The sequence below is a fragment of the Notechis scutatus genome, chromosome 2 (assembly GCF_049901735.1).
Source record: "Notechis scutatus isolate UNSWTSFEM ecotype Mainland chromosome 2, rNotScu1.2, whole genome shotgun sequence".
Classification (NCBI taxonomy): Eukaryota; Metazoa; Chordata; class Lepidosauria; order Squamata; family Elapidae; genus Notechis; species Notechis scutatus.
In genome coordinates this window covers 4431728-4448076 of record NC_142010.1, presented here as the reverse complement: position 1 = coordinate 4448076, position 16349 = coordinate 4431728, and the positions used below count along the sequence as shown (strand labels likewise).

Here is a 16349-nt window from a genome sequence, read left to right as displayed (position 1 = left end):
AGGGGAGGAGGGAAGCAGAAGCAAAAGATTGTAAAAATTCCCCCCCTTTGACGAGCTGGTTGGGCTGATAATAATTGATTGGGGGTCCGTCCCGTGAATGCTTGCTTCTCTCCAATTCGTTCTTTTAAAAACTTTTTTCCCTTTTAAAAAGCCAGCAAAGACGACCGCAAGAACAAGAACAATTCACTTCGGTTTCCCGTCTGCTCAGAGCCCAAAGGGCGTCACCGGGAAAGGCACGAAAACAGCTTTCTCTTTCCTTTTGGAGGCGGCGATGGCGTCCGGAGCGTCTTGGGAGGGTTTCCTGGAAGAAGCCACCTGCTCCATTTGCCTGGACTATTTCCAGGACCCCGTGCTCATCCCGGAGTGCGGCCACAACTTCTGCCGGGGCTGCCTGACCCGCAGTTGGGGGACGTCGGAATCGGAGGCTTCCTGTCCCCAGTGCAGACAGACCTTCGCGCCCCGCAGCCTCCTCCCCAACCGGCAGCTGGCGCGGGTGCTGGAAGAAACCAGGCGATGCGGAGGCCCTTGGGGCGAGGAAGGGGGGAGCTTCTGCCCGAAGCACCGGGAGCCCCTGAAGCTCTTTTGTAAGGACCACGAGACCCTCATCTGCTGGGTCTGCGACCGATCCAAAGAGCACGAGGGCCACTCGGTGATCCCTGCAGAGGAGGCTGTCCAGGAATACCAGGTAGGAGTCAGCCAGGAGAAATCGTTGCGGAGGGGCATCCTGATCCTTGGCTTTCCTGTCAATCCTTAGATCACTTTACTTGCTTCCTCTGTTGATGGCAAAATGGGTTTAGCCTTGAGCAGATGCCAATCAGAACCAGACAGGAGGTTCAAGGAACTTTAATTGAAATACTTCAACAAAAAAGTCTCAGCAGCTAAAGGAGCCAAGACACCAAACCAAAATACAATTTTTATACAGTTCAGATTAAGGAAGTTAACACTCTGATTGCTTCCTTGAAATGTGTTTCTTTTGATGTCCTGGACTACTTTATTTACTCCTTAATACATTGCAGATTTTATGTTAATAAGATTTCTTATCAAAAGAGGTGTGTGTTTTATTATTATAATAAGGTAGGAGTTACTAGTTTTCATCTATCTGCCTTAGCTAGCATTCCTCTAATGGAGTCCTTCTAACTTTTCTTGTAATTTTCTTGTCCCCCCCCTCATTCATTACTGGTCTTATTATACTCATCTGCAACTTTCTGCCTTGGCCATTCCTTTAACAAACTTCCCTGATTCCAGCCTGAGACCTTCATCTCCTGCTTTATCCTCTGTGCCTAAAATTCTTTGAAGATTTACCATAGTTTTACAACCATTTGTTTCATGACTGTTCAAAATTACAACACCATTAAAAAGGGACTTATTATGAACTGACTAGTCAAGGGATGGACGTTGCATGATGGCCATAAGTCCAGATACAATCTCGATATGAGAAAGATGCTAAAATGTATGCTTTTAATAAAGAACTCACAGAATTAGAGCAGATGGATAACTGAGATGGATGAAAGATTAATGAAGCTATGTAGCTATTTATTAAACATCAAATTGGAAAGTGAACAAGTAAAGGAGAGAATGATAGTTTGGGCTAAAAACTTAGGATCTACAATAGAACTAGATAAATGGCAGAAATTGTGGGATAGGAATGTTCAATTAACTATGTCAACTGCCTATAAAGAAAACTTGTAAAAATGCTTTATAGGCATTTTTCACCAACAAGATTGGCAAAGATGTTTAAAGATATGTCTGCTAAATGTTGGAAGTGTAACCAGACACCTGGTTCTTATATGTGGAGGACATGCCTAAAGGCAAAAAAAATACTTGGTTGGAAAAATGATAAAGCAACATATAAATTTGAAACCAGAAATATTTTTGTTGGGCATCCTACTGGAAAAGTAGGATAAAGGGAATATATATTTAATTTTACATGTACTAACTGCAGCCAGAATTGTATTTGCACAACAATGGAAGAGATCCTGACAGATGAGAATGTAATTTAAAAAATATTAGAATGTGTAGAAATGAACAGATTAATGCTTACAATTAAGGAAAAGGAAGGAACTGAATATTTCTCGACATAGGCCTTATTTTACCAATGGTTAAATAATAAAAACAGAAGTTAGAAACATGGGGGTACAAAAAGGATTAATGTTATAAAGGAGATTTGTTAAAGTACCTAAGTAAATTATTATAATTATTGAATTAATATCAATGTGATGAATATTATTGTAAACATTTTGATTATGATTTCCTAAAAATAATTGCATCCAGACAACACACTGTTTAATTGAAATTGATTTTTATATGTTACATAAAACAAAAAATTTGAAAAAAGAAAAAAGGAACTTATGACAGTTTTCACACTTATGACCATAGGTAAGCTTGTGAACCTGCATGTACTTATGATGGTTGCAGTGTCCCTGTCTTGCTTAGCAATGGAAATTGCCTGTAGGGAGAACAGAACAGAATAACAGAGTTAGAAGGGACCTTGGAGGTCTTCTAGTCCAACCCCCTGCTTAGGAAGGAAAAGACTCCCTTTGCCAGCTCACTTTCCACATTTGCACTAGAGCAAAATTGTCATGGACTCTTTCAAAATATAGAGTGCAGATCCCGAAAAACACTCCTGCTGGATCAGCCCAAACTTTCATTTCTCACTGATGCTTCTGGGATGACTGCAACCAGGAGACTCAGGCAGCTCCGTTTAATGCCCTTGTGGGTAGTCCTTGACTTAGAAACACTCGTTTAGTGACTATTCGAAGTTATAACGGCAATGAAAAAAGTGACATAAGGTTTTTTCCCCCTTGTAATCATTGCAGGCATTCTGTGGTCACATAATTCTTTACTGAAAAGAAACTCAAGACTTGTATTTTCTCTTCAGATTAAGGTTGAAGATTGCCTGAAGCCTCAGAAGGAGCAGAAAGAAAAAATAGCTCCTTACAAAAGAGACACAGAGCAAACAGTGCAGGAGATGCTTGTAAGTATTGATCCAATGCTGAGGAGCTTCTGAGCTAATAGGAAGGAGAACCCCACCCGCCATCTTGGATAATAGGCAGCCTGTTTGCAAGTACAAGTTCTGACTTAAAGGAAATTCAAGCTAAAGACAGTATTAGGGCACAGAACTTGTTCTTAATCTGGGAACTGGGATGTCACCATTGGCTGAATGAGTCACAGTCGGGTTAAGTGCAGCTATCCCAGGAGCTGTGTTTTTGTCAGTGTGTGCATGGTTTGACTATGTGAGAAAACCCAGGAGCAAATACAACAAACAGAGGTTTGTATTAAATAGTGGTTTTATCTACAAAGAACATATACATACACGTACTTTAGTCAGCAATAACAGCCCAACAGCCTTGCTGACTCATTCCCAGCATTACATCATTGTAGCATTGCCTCATCGTAGGCAGCTCTTAAATCATTGCCCTGACAGTTTTATAAAATGGTTTGCTTTCCTTAATAAATTAATGCAAACCATATTTCATTTTATTGAAAAAATTGTGAACTCAAAACACTTTTCTGTGTACTTTTTTGTAATCCCTGTCAAGAAAATTTTCGTGAGATATTATATATAAACCGGAACCTTTTTTAAAAAAAAGAAGCCTTCCCCCCCTCCCCCTCCCCCACACTTTTTAATGTCAAAAGGTTTTTTTTCTCCTCAGGAAATTCTCCCACCTCACTTCTGGATTCTTCAAGGAATCCATTTCATTATTATAACAATTAAAATAAAAATAATTAAGTAAAACAAAATTAAAATACGCCTTTTGCTTTTTCTCTCTCTTGTAGGACCTCATTGAAAAAGTGAAAAAAAATGTAGTGGCTGAATTCAGAGAGATACACCTCTGGTTAGAAGGACAGGAGAAGCTTCTGCTAGCTAGAATGGAAGAGACGGAGGAGGATATTATGGCAAGAAAGGAGAAGGGTTTGGCCAAGCACATGGAGGAACTGAGCTCTCTTGACCATCTGATCCAGGAGATAGAAGAGAAGCTTCAGCAGCCAGCCAGCCAACTCTTACAGGTCAGGCGTCAGCCCTGGATCCATGGGGGAGGGACAGATTTTTAGAGCTGCCACAATGGGGGATGGGTAGGCTGTGGGAAGGGGAGGGTAGCGAAGGGAGTATAGCCACAACAACGTTCTTTCGCAAGAGATCAAGGACAAGCTGCTGGCACCTGGAGGGGAGTGGACGAAGTTTGGCAGTAGCTGAGACAGGAGGTTGATTGGGCCATGTGACGTGAAGGTCACTGAATGGAGCAGGGTTTGAATTTTAGTGTGGAGGGGGGAAAACGTGGGAATTCAGATTGGGGTTTTCCCCAGATGTGCCAACATGACTTTGATGGACTTTGTCTCAGAGTTCTGAATTGTATTGAGGTTTTACTTGGAACACTGACATCAGGCAGGAAGTTGAGATCATAGAATCATAGGGCTAGAAGGGACCTTGGAGGTCTTCTGGTCCAATCCTTTGCCCAAGGCAGGAGTCCTTATTCCATCCTGAAAAATGGTTGTCCAAACTGTTATTGAAAGCCTCCAGTGATGTATAACCCAGAACTCAGGGAGGCTTGCTTCTTGTTATTCCCTCAGGTGCTATGGAGAGTAAATCCATGCCCTTTTCCCTTTGAGAGCCCTTCAAGTATTGGAAGATGGCTGTCGTGTCTCCCCTAAGCCTTCCCTTGGTTAGGCTAAGCATACCAAATTCATTGAACTGTTTGGCCTCCAGAGCCCTTATCATCTTTATTGCTCCACTCTGCATACTTTAGCTCCTCCCCAGAATACTCTTTTTGACTCTTTCCTTTTTTTCCATAAATTTAATCAAAAATATAATAGTGAAAAGTACAAATGAAAATAAAGAAATAAGTGAAATGGAGAAGGATAAGAATGGGATAGAAGTGTAGGATAAAGGGAAAGAAAACATCTTTTTTTTCTGCACAGTAAAATGCAAAATAAAATTACAGCCTCAACTTTTTATTTTTGCATATTTAGTCATTATCAGCCATGTCTATGAAAACGGAGTAGTCTAATAAGCAAAATCAAGCATTAAGAGTTCATTATTTCTATCTCGACCACAAAGTTCAGAAGCAGCTTCCAAGTAGAAACAATTAGATCAAATTAAAACAGTCAAGTTTTTTCATTTTTTTCTAGCACCATCACTTTTTCCATCCATTCTTCTCTTGTGGAGATTGATCTATCTTTCCTTGTCTGCATGTAGGATTCTGGCTGCACTTAACAAGGTTCAAAATCTTTTTTTCAACTCTTTATTTAGTAATCTTTTGGACTCTTTTCTATGAAAAGGAAACCGGAAGGTATGAAGGCTACAGGTTGTCCTCGACTTATGACCACAATTGTGCCCGAAATTTCTGTTGCTGAGTGAAACAGTTGTTAAGCGAATTTTGCCCCATTTTACGACCCTTCTTGCCACTGTTGTTAAGTGAATGACTGCAGTCCTTAAGTTAGTAACACAGTTGTTAAATGAATCCAGCTTCCCCATTGACTTTGCTTGTCAGAAGGTCACAAATGGTGGATCATATGACCCCAGAACGCTGTAACTGTCATAAGTATGAATCAGTTGCAAAAGTGATTGAATTTTGATCATGTGTCTGCTGCTGCAGCAGTCTTAAGTGTGAAACATGGTCATAAGTCAGTTTTTTCAGTGCCATGGTAACTTCGAATAGTCACTAAATGAACTATTTAGTCAAGGGCTACCTGTAATGGCTAATACTAGGGATACATAATGTAATTCAGAAAAAGCTGGCTATGCGATAAAGCAAGAATTCAAGCTGCTGGTCACTGTCTCTGTATATTTTTCACAATTTGAGGTTCCTATCACCTGTTAAGAGGAGTGGTGGGTGTTTCTTTTAGGGTGTCCCCCTCCCCTTAATCTCTAGGGCAAGGAGAAACCCAACACTGATGGCCTTCTACAAAGTTATAACCACCTGGATTTTCCAAAATGCCTTGATTCTGGAAGTATAAATGCAGGGGATTTTTTTATCCTACTGGTGCACTATTTTGTTTGTCAAATAGTCTTCTTTGCTATTATGTTTTTATGGTATGTATGTATGTATGTATGTATGTATGTATGTATGTATGTATGTAGATAGATAGATAGATAGATAGGTAGATAGATATCATTTCTGTCTATCTATCTATCTATCTATCTATCTATCTATCTATCTATCTATCTATCTATCTATCTATCTATCTATCTATCAACAGATAGATAGATAGATAGATAGATAGATAGATAGATAGATAGATAGATAGATAGATAGATCTATCTATCTATCTATCTATCTATCTATCTATCTATCTATCTATCTATCTATCTATCTATCTATCTATCAACAGATAGATGAATAGATAGAGATAGATAGATAGATAGATAGATAGATAGATAGATAGATAGATAGATAGATAGATAGATAGATAGATAGATAGATCTATCTATCTATCTATCTATCTATCTATCTATCTATCTATCTATCTATCTATCTATCTATCTATCTATCTATCTATCTATCTATCTATCTATCTATCTATCTATCTATCTATCTAAGAAAGTAAAAATAATACCTCTCTAAAAGAGGTGAACAGCTGGGGGAAAAAGAGCAATGAGATTTAAAATTATATATATATATATGTCTTCATATGTCTGTTAGTGTCTGGTTGTCCAGACGTTTCACTCATTTATTTTGTGAATGTTTAGCATTCCATTTTCTGCATAGGAAATAGCTCCTTTCAGTGCTTCATCTCTTTATTTTTTAGGACATTGGAAGCATCTCGAAGAAGTAAGTAAATTTACCCTTTTCTTTATTGTCTCAGAGATCACCAGCTCCTCTAGAGGTTTTCCTATTTTGGAACATTCTTTTTGTATTTAGCAGTATTTTAATGTAAAGATAACACACTGTATTTCAGGGCTTTTTAGATACTTCCTCAGATAACTTCCAACACAATATAATTAGCAATATTTGATATGATCAATAGTTGGTTGCACACTCAGCCAGATGTTTAGATTGAATTCGGCATTTTTATCAGATTTTTATAGATATTTGATGGTGTTAATGTTATCATCGTAGGATGTAATTTAAATATCACATGTATTTCAGAGCTTTGTAGATATTTCCTTAGACAGTCTCAACACAACATAATTAGCAGTATTTGATATGGTATATTGTTATGGTCTGTAAGACACTCAGACAGATCTTTAGACTGAATTTAGCATTTTTATCGACCTATTGAGTCCTATCCAAGAAGAGACATATGTTAGATGGTTTTAAAGGTATTATTACAGGATGTAAGCTGTTCCAAGTAATGCAACTATCATAAATATATGCTGGTTGCCAAGCACCCGAATTGTGATTACAGGAACACTATGAAGATGTTAAGTGTGGAAAGGGTTGTAAGTCAGTTATTTGAGAGTCTGTGTTGCTAACAAATAGTCATAAATTGAAGGTTACTTGTAACTGCATTTGTCTCTATTAAATTTCATTGCATTACCTTTAATCCACCAAAATCAGTTTGAACGTTATATTCATCTTCTAACTGAATAGTTATCAGTCATCTTACCAAGATACAAGAGATCCACAAGAATTTTCAAGAGTAGGGAGCCCAAAAATGAAACTTAGTTGCCTCTCTTGCTTAGCTTGATGAAAGTGGATGAATGCAGTTCTGGATCAGGATCCACTGGGTCACCATGGTGCCCATATTTGAATAGCTGGCCAGGGAAATGACTGAAGCCTGGGAAACGGGGGCCCTTGTCAGTCAACAGGAGTGCTGATTTACCAGTTCACGAGGTACTTAGGAGCCAAGGACGGGGCCACACAAGAAAAAGGCATTCAGTGAATTAATAGGTGGCCATCAACACCCCACTTAACCACTGAAAGCCACACACAACCACATAAACACAACGCGTAGAACAGCCCAGGGGACACATTCTGGCGAGGGAGAGAGAAGTTCCCTGAGGAGGGGCTCCAGCCTGAGTCCAGAAGCTCAGAAGACAAAACCTCTGGTGATCAACCCAGACTGGATCCTGTAACTATCCAATCGTCAAGCCCCGTCTGATGCTTTTGGAAGCTTCTGCTATTAGCAGGTTGATAACGGTTACAGGAATTGGGCATGGCTAGTCCAGGGAAGAGAAGGGCCAGGGAAGACACGATAGCAGTGTTCCAGTATTTGAGGAGCTGCCACAGAGAGGAAGGAGTCAAGCTATTTTCCAAAGCACCTGTAGGCCAGACAAGGAATAATGGATGGAAGCTGATCAAGGGGACATTCATCCTAGAAATAAGGAGAAATTTTCTGACTGAGGAGAATGAACCAATGAAACAGCTTTGCCTTCAGATGTTGTGGGAGCTTCATCACTGGAAGCTTTCAAGAAGAGACTGGACTGCCATCTGTCAGAAACAGTGTCGCGTCTCCTGCTTGGGTGGTTGTGTGTGGGGGCAGTTGGACTAGATGACCTACAAGGTCCCTTCCAACTCTGTTATTCTGTTCTTTTGTCTTGCCAGATTCCAGGCTAAGGAAACATATGAGAATCCGGTGGATTTACTTCTAGAGCCGAAGTGGACAATCTGGGATTACAGTGATATCCCTGCCTTTCTGAAAAGTGCCAGGAAAAAATTGAGAGGTAAAAAGCAGCTGTTGGGGTTTTACACTGGGTGACATTTTGAGCATCCAAGAGAGATTCTGGGCTGGTGTCACATGGATCAAAGAGGGATCGATTTCAGGATTGGTGGAAGAGCGACCCTCCTTTCTCTGGGGAAAGGCCTTGTGCCTTGGCACCAGGAGGGGAAGAGGAGCTTTCTGGTTGCTCCCATTAAAGATAGGCTACCTGAACCATTAGCTACTCATAGTTGGCCATTTACAGGTAGTCCTCAACTTACAACAGTTCACTTAGTGACTGTTCAGTTAGAATGTCAGTGAAAAAAGTGATTTATGACCGTTTTCCACACTTATGACTCTTGTATCATACCCACAACCCACGTGATTTACTTTTGAGTGCTTGACGATGGGTTCATATTTATGACGGTTGCCGTGATCCTCATTTGTGACCTTCTGACAAGCATAGTCAATGGGGAAGCCAAATTTCTCACTTAGCAACATAAATTGTGGGCTCTGTTGTGATTGTAAGACGAGGACTACCTGTATTCTTTGTATCCCAGATACAAAGATCTATGTGCACTGATCACTGAGGAAGCAGAATAAGTTTCCACTAAGTATAATGGACTATATACAGGTAGTTCTTGACTTACAACCTCAAGTGACTCCAAAATTTCTGTTGCTAAGTAAGGCAGTTGTTAAGTGAGCTGTGCCCCATTTTACAAAGTTTTTTGCCACAGTTAATTCAGAAAATCATGGCAATTAAGTAAATCATGGTTGATAAATGAATCTGGAATCTTCCCCCATTGACTTTGCTTGCCAGAAGCTCCCCAGGAAGGCTGAAGAGGACAATCCCAGAACCAGGGGAGGCTGCAACCATTGTAAATACAAGCTGGTTCCCAGTGCCCGAATTTTGATCACGTGACTCGGGAGGCTCCAGAAGTCATAAGTAAGAGAACCATTCATAAATCACTTTTTTCAGTGCTGCTGTAACTTCACTACACAAATAGTTGAAAATTGCCTGTGTATGGAATATATAGTAAAATATATTTATACCTGATGGAATATATACAGTCACCAATGATATTCTGGCTTGTAGCTTTCCATATTCCTTATTTCCTGATTTGAGTCCAAGGAAACCAAACTAGACTATCGGTAGGGAGGCCCTTCTGGTGCTCCAATTCCAGTGATGAGATGCTGAATCTCTCCTTTTTCTTCCCCAGATACTCTGGAAAGTAGACTTCAATTACAGGAAGGTAAATATGAGTTATAAGAATCTCAGTCACTTGCTATTTTAAGCTCTAATGCCAATAAATTTAAGAGAAACATGATAGAGTAACAAAAAAGAAAAATACAGGATTAGATACCTTAAAGACTATGATGATCTAGTAAACTTTAATGATGTTAGGATTTATGAACTATTATTTTCCATTAATATGTACAATATGTACTTATGCAGCAGAGACAAATTCTTTGTGTGTCTGATACACACTTGGCCCAATAAAGCTGTTATTCTGTTCTGTTGTGTTCTATTTCTGTGCTCCACTCCACTCCGTTCTGTCGTGTTCTATACATAATCTAGAAAACTGAAGTCAATCTTGGTTTAGAATGAAATATCTGGGCAAATGGGAAAATATGGCCTGGGACTGAAAGGAACAACGAATATCTACTAGCTTATACTGTAAATCCTGTTGATTTTATTGCCCAACTATAAGTTGGTGAGAGACCAGGATTTTGGGAGCAGAGAAATCAGGTCAAAGCAAATAGCAAAATTGGAGCATCAGGGTTGCCTCCATCTTGTGGACCATCAGACTGATGGAAGCAGAGGTTTTCTGGGCAAGATCCTCCCCTTTTGTACATGCCTGTGATACCCCGATGCTCTTAGAGAAAAGGGTGGAGCTTCCTCACATCCCATCGTGTGTCCCAATTTACCTCTGGGGGATCCTTCTGACTCTGTCAGTTCAGAATTGAAACATGGCAGCCTTTTGCTCTGCCTTATCTTTTGGATTAATGCAGAGTCCCTGTTCAACTTGAGTATCTCAGCAAATCACTGGAGGTAAAGCCAGCTACTCTTCACACCCAATCCCATTAATCTCATCTGCAAGTTGGAAGCTAAAGAGAATTGTGCATGGAGGCTAGAAGAAGTGGAGCACTATGAAGGGTTTGAAGGACTTGGCCAGGGGATCTTCAGCCTTGTCCATTGTAAGACTTGTGGACTTCAGTTCCCAGAATTCTCCATCCAGCATGGCAGAGCTGGAGGGCAATCAGCAGAGTGGTGGCCACATGGGAGACTAGAGACCAGGGGAATTGACCAGAGGAGCCAAGAGACAAACAGCTGAGAAGTGGAGCCAAGAGCGGTACAGTTAAGCAATGGATCCTGTGGCCGTGCACCTGAGTGGCAGCTGAAGGGAGGCAGATAGACTGGAAGATGGTGAAAGCAATCTAAGTGAATGGAAAGAGAAAACCAGAGAAGTGCTGAACAGGCCGGTAGTTAACAGAGGATGGGACTAAGAGAGTGGGAGAGCCCAAGTGCTTGGAGAAAAGGGTGCAGAGGGGATCTGGACACTAGCAGCCCCATCAGGGGAATTCTGATAGTTGAAGTTCACAAGTCTTACAATTGCCAAAGTTGGAGGACTCTTGGCCAGGCAATGGCTTAGGTGTTGTTTAAAAAAAAAAAAAGAGTCTTCCAGTCCTAGAGGGGGTGTTTGGAAGCTGATCTCCATTCACACAAGAAGCCATAGAGTTAAACTCTTGTGGGTGAAGACACACACAAGGCCTGCAGCTGAAGCTCTTGTTCTTCTCCTACCTTCTTTCCTTCTCTCTTATAGAGAATGTAACTCTGGATCCAGACACAGCTAATCTTGGCCACCTTGAAATCTCCAATGATCGCAAAAGCATCAAAGGACTTAAGCCAGTTGAAGGAAAATATCCTGTCTCAGACTGCAACAGATTTGTACGTTATCCTTGTGTCCTTGGCTGTCAGGAGTTCTCAACAGGGAGACATTTCTGGGAAGTTATTGTAGGAGGTACAGCAGGATGGGCTATAGGGGTTGCCAGCAAGCCAATGAACATAACAAATGTTGATGAGACCATGTGGTGGCAGATTGGGGAATGGGGAGGGAAATACAAGGCCATCTCTTGGTCAGAATGCTCTGACCTGGTCCTGATGGAGAAGCCCATGAGGATCCGCATCTCTGTCAACTGCGAAGAGGGACAAGTGAGCTTCTTTGATGCCAGGACCACAGCTCTGCTCCATACATTCTCAGATGCTTCCTTGGTTGGAGAGACCCTCCTGCCCTGTTTCTTTTTGTGTGATGGTGCCTACGTGACACTCCTCTGAAAGAAGGGAACTCCATAGACAAAACTTTGGAAAAATCCTTATTTTCTAAGCAGTCATCTCTGTAAGCCTTTAAAGCAGAGGTTCCTTAGGTTTTTGCTACTTCAGCTTCTTTTATTGCCACCCTTGTTATGTATATGTAAATAATGTAGTTGGGTTGACAATAGATAAACTACAAATATATATGTTTGTAGCTTTAAGGAAAAATACTGTAATGTATTATGCTATGTTCCGATTGGTTAATTATGCTACAAGTTGCCATAAGAGGGAGCTACAGATCATGGTTTAATTCTCTTTCTATTTTGCACTGATGATCTCTCTTTATACTGATACTTACTGACTACGGACCGATACTGATTAACCTTGATTATGTTGATATTCTGTTGATATCAAAGATTATTTGTTGTATTATGGTTTGATATTTGTCTGCTGTAAAAGACATGGAACCGGTAAGAAGACTTTATAACTGGATATTTCTGGACTGTTAAAAATGTATATGACATGGACTGTTTATTGGACTGTGCTATTTCTACAAGTAAACAACTTGTTCAACTCCGTGTGACTGTATATTTCTTCATAACTGTTCTCATAAACCGTTTTCCGTGTGCATATCCTTTTTATACAAGGATTACTTTGCACATATCCTAACAACCCTGATCAGTCAATCAGTCTATAAAGGAATAACCTGATCATCATTTGTATGTGTCTGGATAAAAAAAAAATGAAGTGTCCTAGGAGCTTTAGAGGTGTTAGCATCATGTTAAGATACCTTACAGCTAAGCCTGTTGTGATAAAAATCAACCATTCAGGTTTTCATACAAATGGAGACTCTTGAACAATAAATATGGAGCTTTTGCAAATGGGAATTCTGTGCTCATGGGCGGAGCCACAGAAGACATTTCTCATAGGAAGGCTGGGGTTTATGTACATTTTCAAATATATATAGTCACTGCCCCTTTCTGGGTTCACAATCTATCCAGATACGCATCACCCTATGCAACACCCTACTATTGTAGCATACCATATGTTTCCTTGTCCTGTTTTACCCATTTCCATTTCCAGTAATTTCATCAATGTCTCCATTAACCAATGCATACCTTTATTCTAGGCAATCCAGAATCTCCTCAACTCCTTCAGTCCTACTACTTTCATTAATCACATGTCTTAAATTTTTATCGCTCTTGCTACATATTGTAGTTTTTAACTCCTCTCTACTTTTTTTTTTTTTTTTTTACAAACAAACAATATACCATAGGATGTATTCAAAATGCACAGACACAAAAACATAAAAGGTATAAAGAAAACCTTCAGAAATAAAGCAACCATCTAATTGAGGTATTTTGGGTCACTGTTCTGAAATATATTTGAGTCAAACTAAAATCAGAATCACACTTCAGAGCAGGAAAGAAAGTACAGTATATCGGCATAGCTGCCATATTCAGCAATGGTGAAGAGCAAGCCTTTACCCCTCCTCTCTCTCAGCAGAGAAAAGGGGGAAAAAAGTGTAAACGAGCAGTAGGCAAACCTCACCCCCACCATTTCCTAGTTATTTCTTTCAAGGCAAAAGTCCTTGTGTAAAGGGTTGACAGAAGGGGGGTAGAGGGAAGAAAAATATTTCAACTACAGAAAAGTCTTCCCTCCTTTCTCCATTCTTAACAAAATACTTTTCTCCATTTCTCCCTCTCTCTCTAGCTTTAGTAAATCACATGTATTTCCCATGAATACCTTTTCTACTGTGGGTTATTTATATGCAACAATTGCCAACAACAACATCGAAACCTTGCAAGGAAATCCCTCTCGGGGAGGGGATCAGCACAAAGATCTTAGGAACACTCTTCCTTATGAGCCTCGGGGCTTATTACACACTCACATTTGTACTGCAATCAGACGTTTTGAAGCAATATCGCATACATAAAAAAATCATTTCTCCATTTAAACCAATCATCATAATTATTTCAGGGAACGTTTCACAATCCAATAGGCCCAATTCTCTAAACAACAATTTGTGTACTATTATTACCGTGTTTCTCACATAATAAGGCCGGGCCTTATTTTTTTTTTGACCCCAAAAACGGCTAGGATGTCTTTTCGGGTGACTTAATCTCCCCCCTTGCATCCTCGGGTGGGTGGGCGGGCGGCGACAGCTTGGATATTCAGGAGACCTTCGGGTTTGGGCCACCGTTAGCTTTCCCTTCTCCTTGCTGCCGGCGTTTGGCGCAGCCACGTGCGTGCCAGTCAGAACTCCTCCCTGCAACCGGAGCCCTGAGGAGACACTTGGCTTCAGGCGCCCCGTCTTCCTTTTGCTTTCGAAGGTAAAGCGAATTATTTTACAAGCGTCCCCTGCCCGAGAGGGCAGCCCAACCACGATGGGGAGGCTAATTTCCCGGGGCCTCTTCCGTTCCTCCCCGACCTCCCTACGCTGTGCGCCTCTGACGCGCCACTCCCTTCAGCCCAGCGAGCTCTTCCACCTCAAAGAAAGGCCAAGCGGGCGGCTGCAGAGCAGCAGCAGCGGGTCTGAGCCGCTCGCAGTGGAAACAGCCACCACCCGTAGCCCGACGCGGGAGAACGAGCGAGGTTAGCGCCCACCAGCCCGGGCGAGATTTGGGAACGAGGGGCAGGAGGAGGCACGCACACACCCGCGGCTCACTTTCCCAGCTCTGGCCAGCCCTCACGGCTCTGGCGCGGCCCTGGCGGGCAGCGAGCGCTCCCCGCCAGACCCTCTGCTCATCCTGCCAGGGCCGCACCAGAGCCGTGAGGGCTGGGCAGAGCTGGGAAAGTGAGCCACGAGTGTGTGCGTGCCTCCTCCTGCCCCTCGCTCCCAAATCTCTCCCGGCTGGCGGGCGCTAACCTCACTCATTCTCCGCTGGGCTACGGGTGGTGGCTGTTTCGCTGCGAGCGGCTCAGACCCGCTGCTGCTGTCCCTGCAGCCGCCCGCCTGGCCTTTCTTTGAGGTGGAAGAGCTCGCTGGGCTGAAGGGAGTGGCGCTGGCCAGAGGGCGCGCAGCGTAGGGGAGGTCGGGGAGGAACAGAAGAGGCTCCAGGAAATTAGCCTCCCCACGTGGCTGGGCTGCCCTCTCGGGCAGGGGACACTTTGTAAAATAATTCGCTTTACCTTCAAAGCAAAGGGAAGACGGGAGCGCCTGAAGCCAAGTGTCTCCTCAGGGCTCCAGTTGCGAGGGAGGAGCCCTGACTGGCCGCATGTGGCTGCGCCAAACGCCGCGGCAGCAAGGGAGAAGGGGCAGCAAGGGAGAAGGGAGAAGCAATGGTGGAAGGTCTCCCGATATGAAGTGCCCCACTAACGCAGGCAGCACCATATCCGGGCATGCAACAAAAGTACTTACTAACGGCAAGCCCCCCCCGCTTCCCCCCCCATTTCGCATGTTTAATATGGGGCTTAATTTAGGGGGAGGGGCTTAATTTGATTTTATGCCAATAAAACATGGTGGGGCTTCCTATTGGTGGAGGCCGTATTGTTGGAGAAACACGGTATTAGAGGGTCGCATCCTCCCAGAAGATTTGGAAATAATTACACACAGACACTTTCATGCAAACATACCATTAAATATCATTTCCAGACCTGAGGAGGTCCTGTCCCTTTATCTATCCTTGGCATCCCTAGCTCATTCTTCAAGCAGTGGCTTTAATCAAAATGTGATTTTGGGCCCTAACCACCGCCCATTTTCCACAGCTCCAAATTCAAGCCAAAAAGTTTACCTATTTTTCTGGCAGTCCAAACATATCACAATCATTTCAATCCCATTCACTTCACGCTATTATTATAGATATACAACTAGGAATGTGTAACAGAAATCACAACACATTGGGGGCTTCCGGCTTCGCAAGGCTTCAGCGGCGGCAGGAATTTGCGATCCTCCACGATTCCTGCTGCGCTCGCCGCCAAGGTTCCTCCAATCCGAACGGATCTGGAGGATAGGGCTGCCCCGTAGAGGCAGTCGAAGAGAGAGGGGATCCGGATTTGGGTTTGGGGGTATTGCAAACCCCCTTCTCAGCCGGCAAAACCCCTTTTTCCCAAAGCAGTGGAGCAGCAGTCAGTAATGGCCGCCACAAAGAAGCCTGCAGCCGGGTAAGATTTGTGCTGGAGGAAGTAGGTGAAGGTGAAAGTTTTGGCTGAACCGGGACTACAAGAAACCTCTAAATACCCTGAAAACTGAATCATTCAAAGGATACATTGTTTCCCAAGGAACATCGTAAAAGCGGTGAAAAAAGCTGAAAGGGAAAGTTACTTTCTTTTACTCTCCCTTCCCACAGAAACAACACTTGGAAATCTGGAAAACCTGCTTGGGCATAGAAGGTAAACTTGAAATTTTAAGCCAAGGGGATAAAGGATTTCTGGACACTGGAATTAAAAACTTAAAATTCTTTCTTTTGTTATAAGTGGAAGGGAAGAGGCAAAGATTTATTTTAAGACTGTATTG

At 42.2% G+C, this 16349-nt stretch overlaps 1 protein-coding gene across 1 annotated transcript; it reads left to right on the top strand.

Annotated features, from left to right (window-relative positions):
* Positions 1-232: 232 nt before the first annotated feature.
* Positions 233-11917, top strand: LOC113430284 (E3 ubiquitin-protein ligase TRIM39-like). The gene is made up of 7 exons (XM_087953379.1): positions 233-685; positions 2879-2974; positions 3778-4008; positions 6748-6770; positions 8487-8605; positions 9801-9833; positions 11406-11917. Exons 1-7 carry the CDS (start codon positions 272-274, stop codon positions 11915-11917), a joined length of 1428 nt encoding a protein of 475 aa, XP_087809505.1. The 5' UTR covers positions 233-271.
* Positions 11918-16349: the final 4432 nt, after the last annotated feature.

Excerpts from the sequence above, each read along its gene's own strand:
- LOC113430284 (XM_087953379.1), top strand. The coding sequence starts at position 272 with ATGGCGTCCGGAGCGTCTTGGGAGGGTTTCCTGGAAGAAGCCACCTGC. Across the intron at positions 4,009-6,747 it reads CAGCCAGCCAACTCTTACAG|GACATTGGAAGCATCTCGAA; the intron begins GTCAGGCGTCAG and ends TTTATTTTTTAG. Across the intron at positions 6,771-8,486 it reads ATTGGAAGCATCTCGAAGAA|ATTCCAGGCTAAGGAAACAT; the intron begins GTAAGTAAATTT and ends TTGTCTTGCCAG.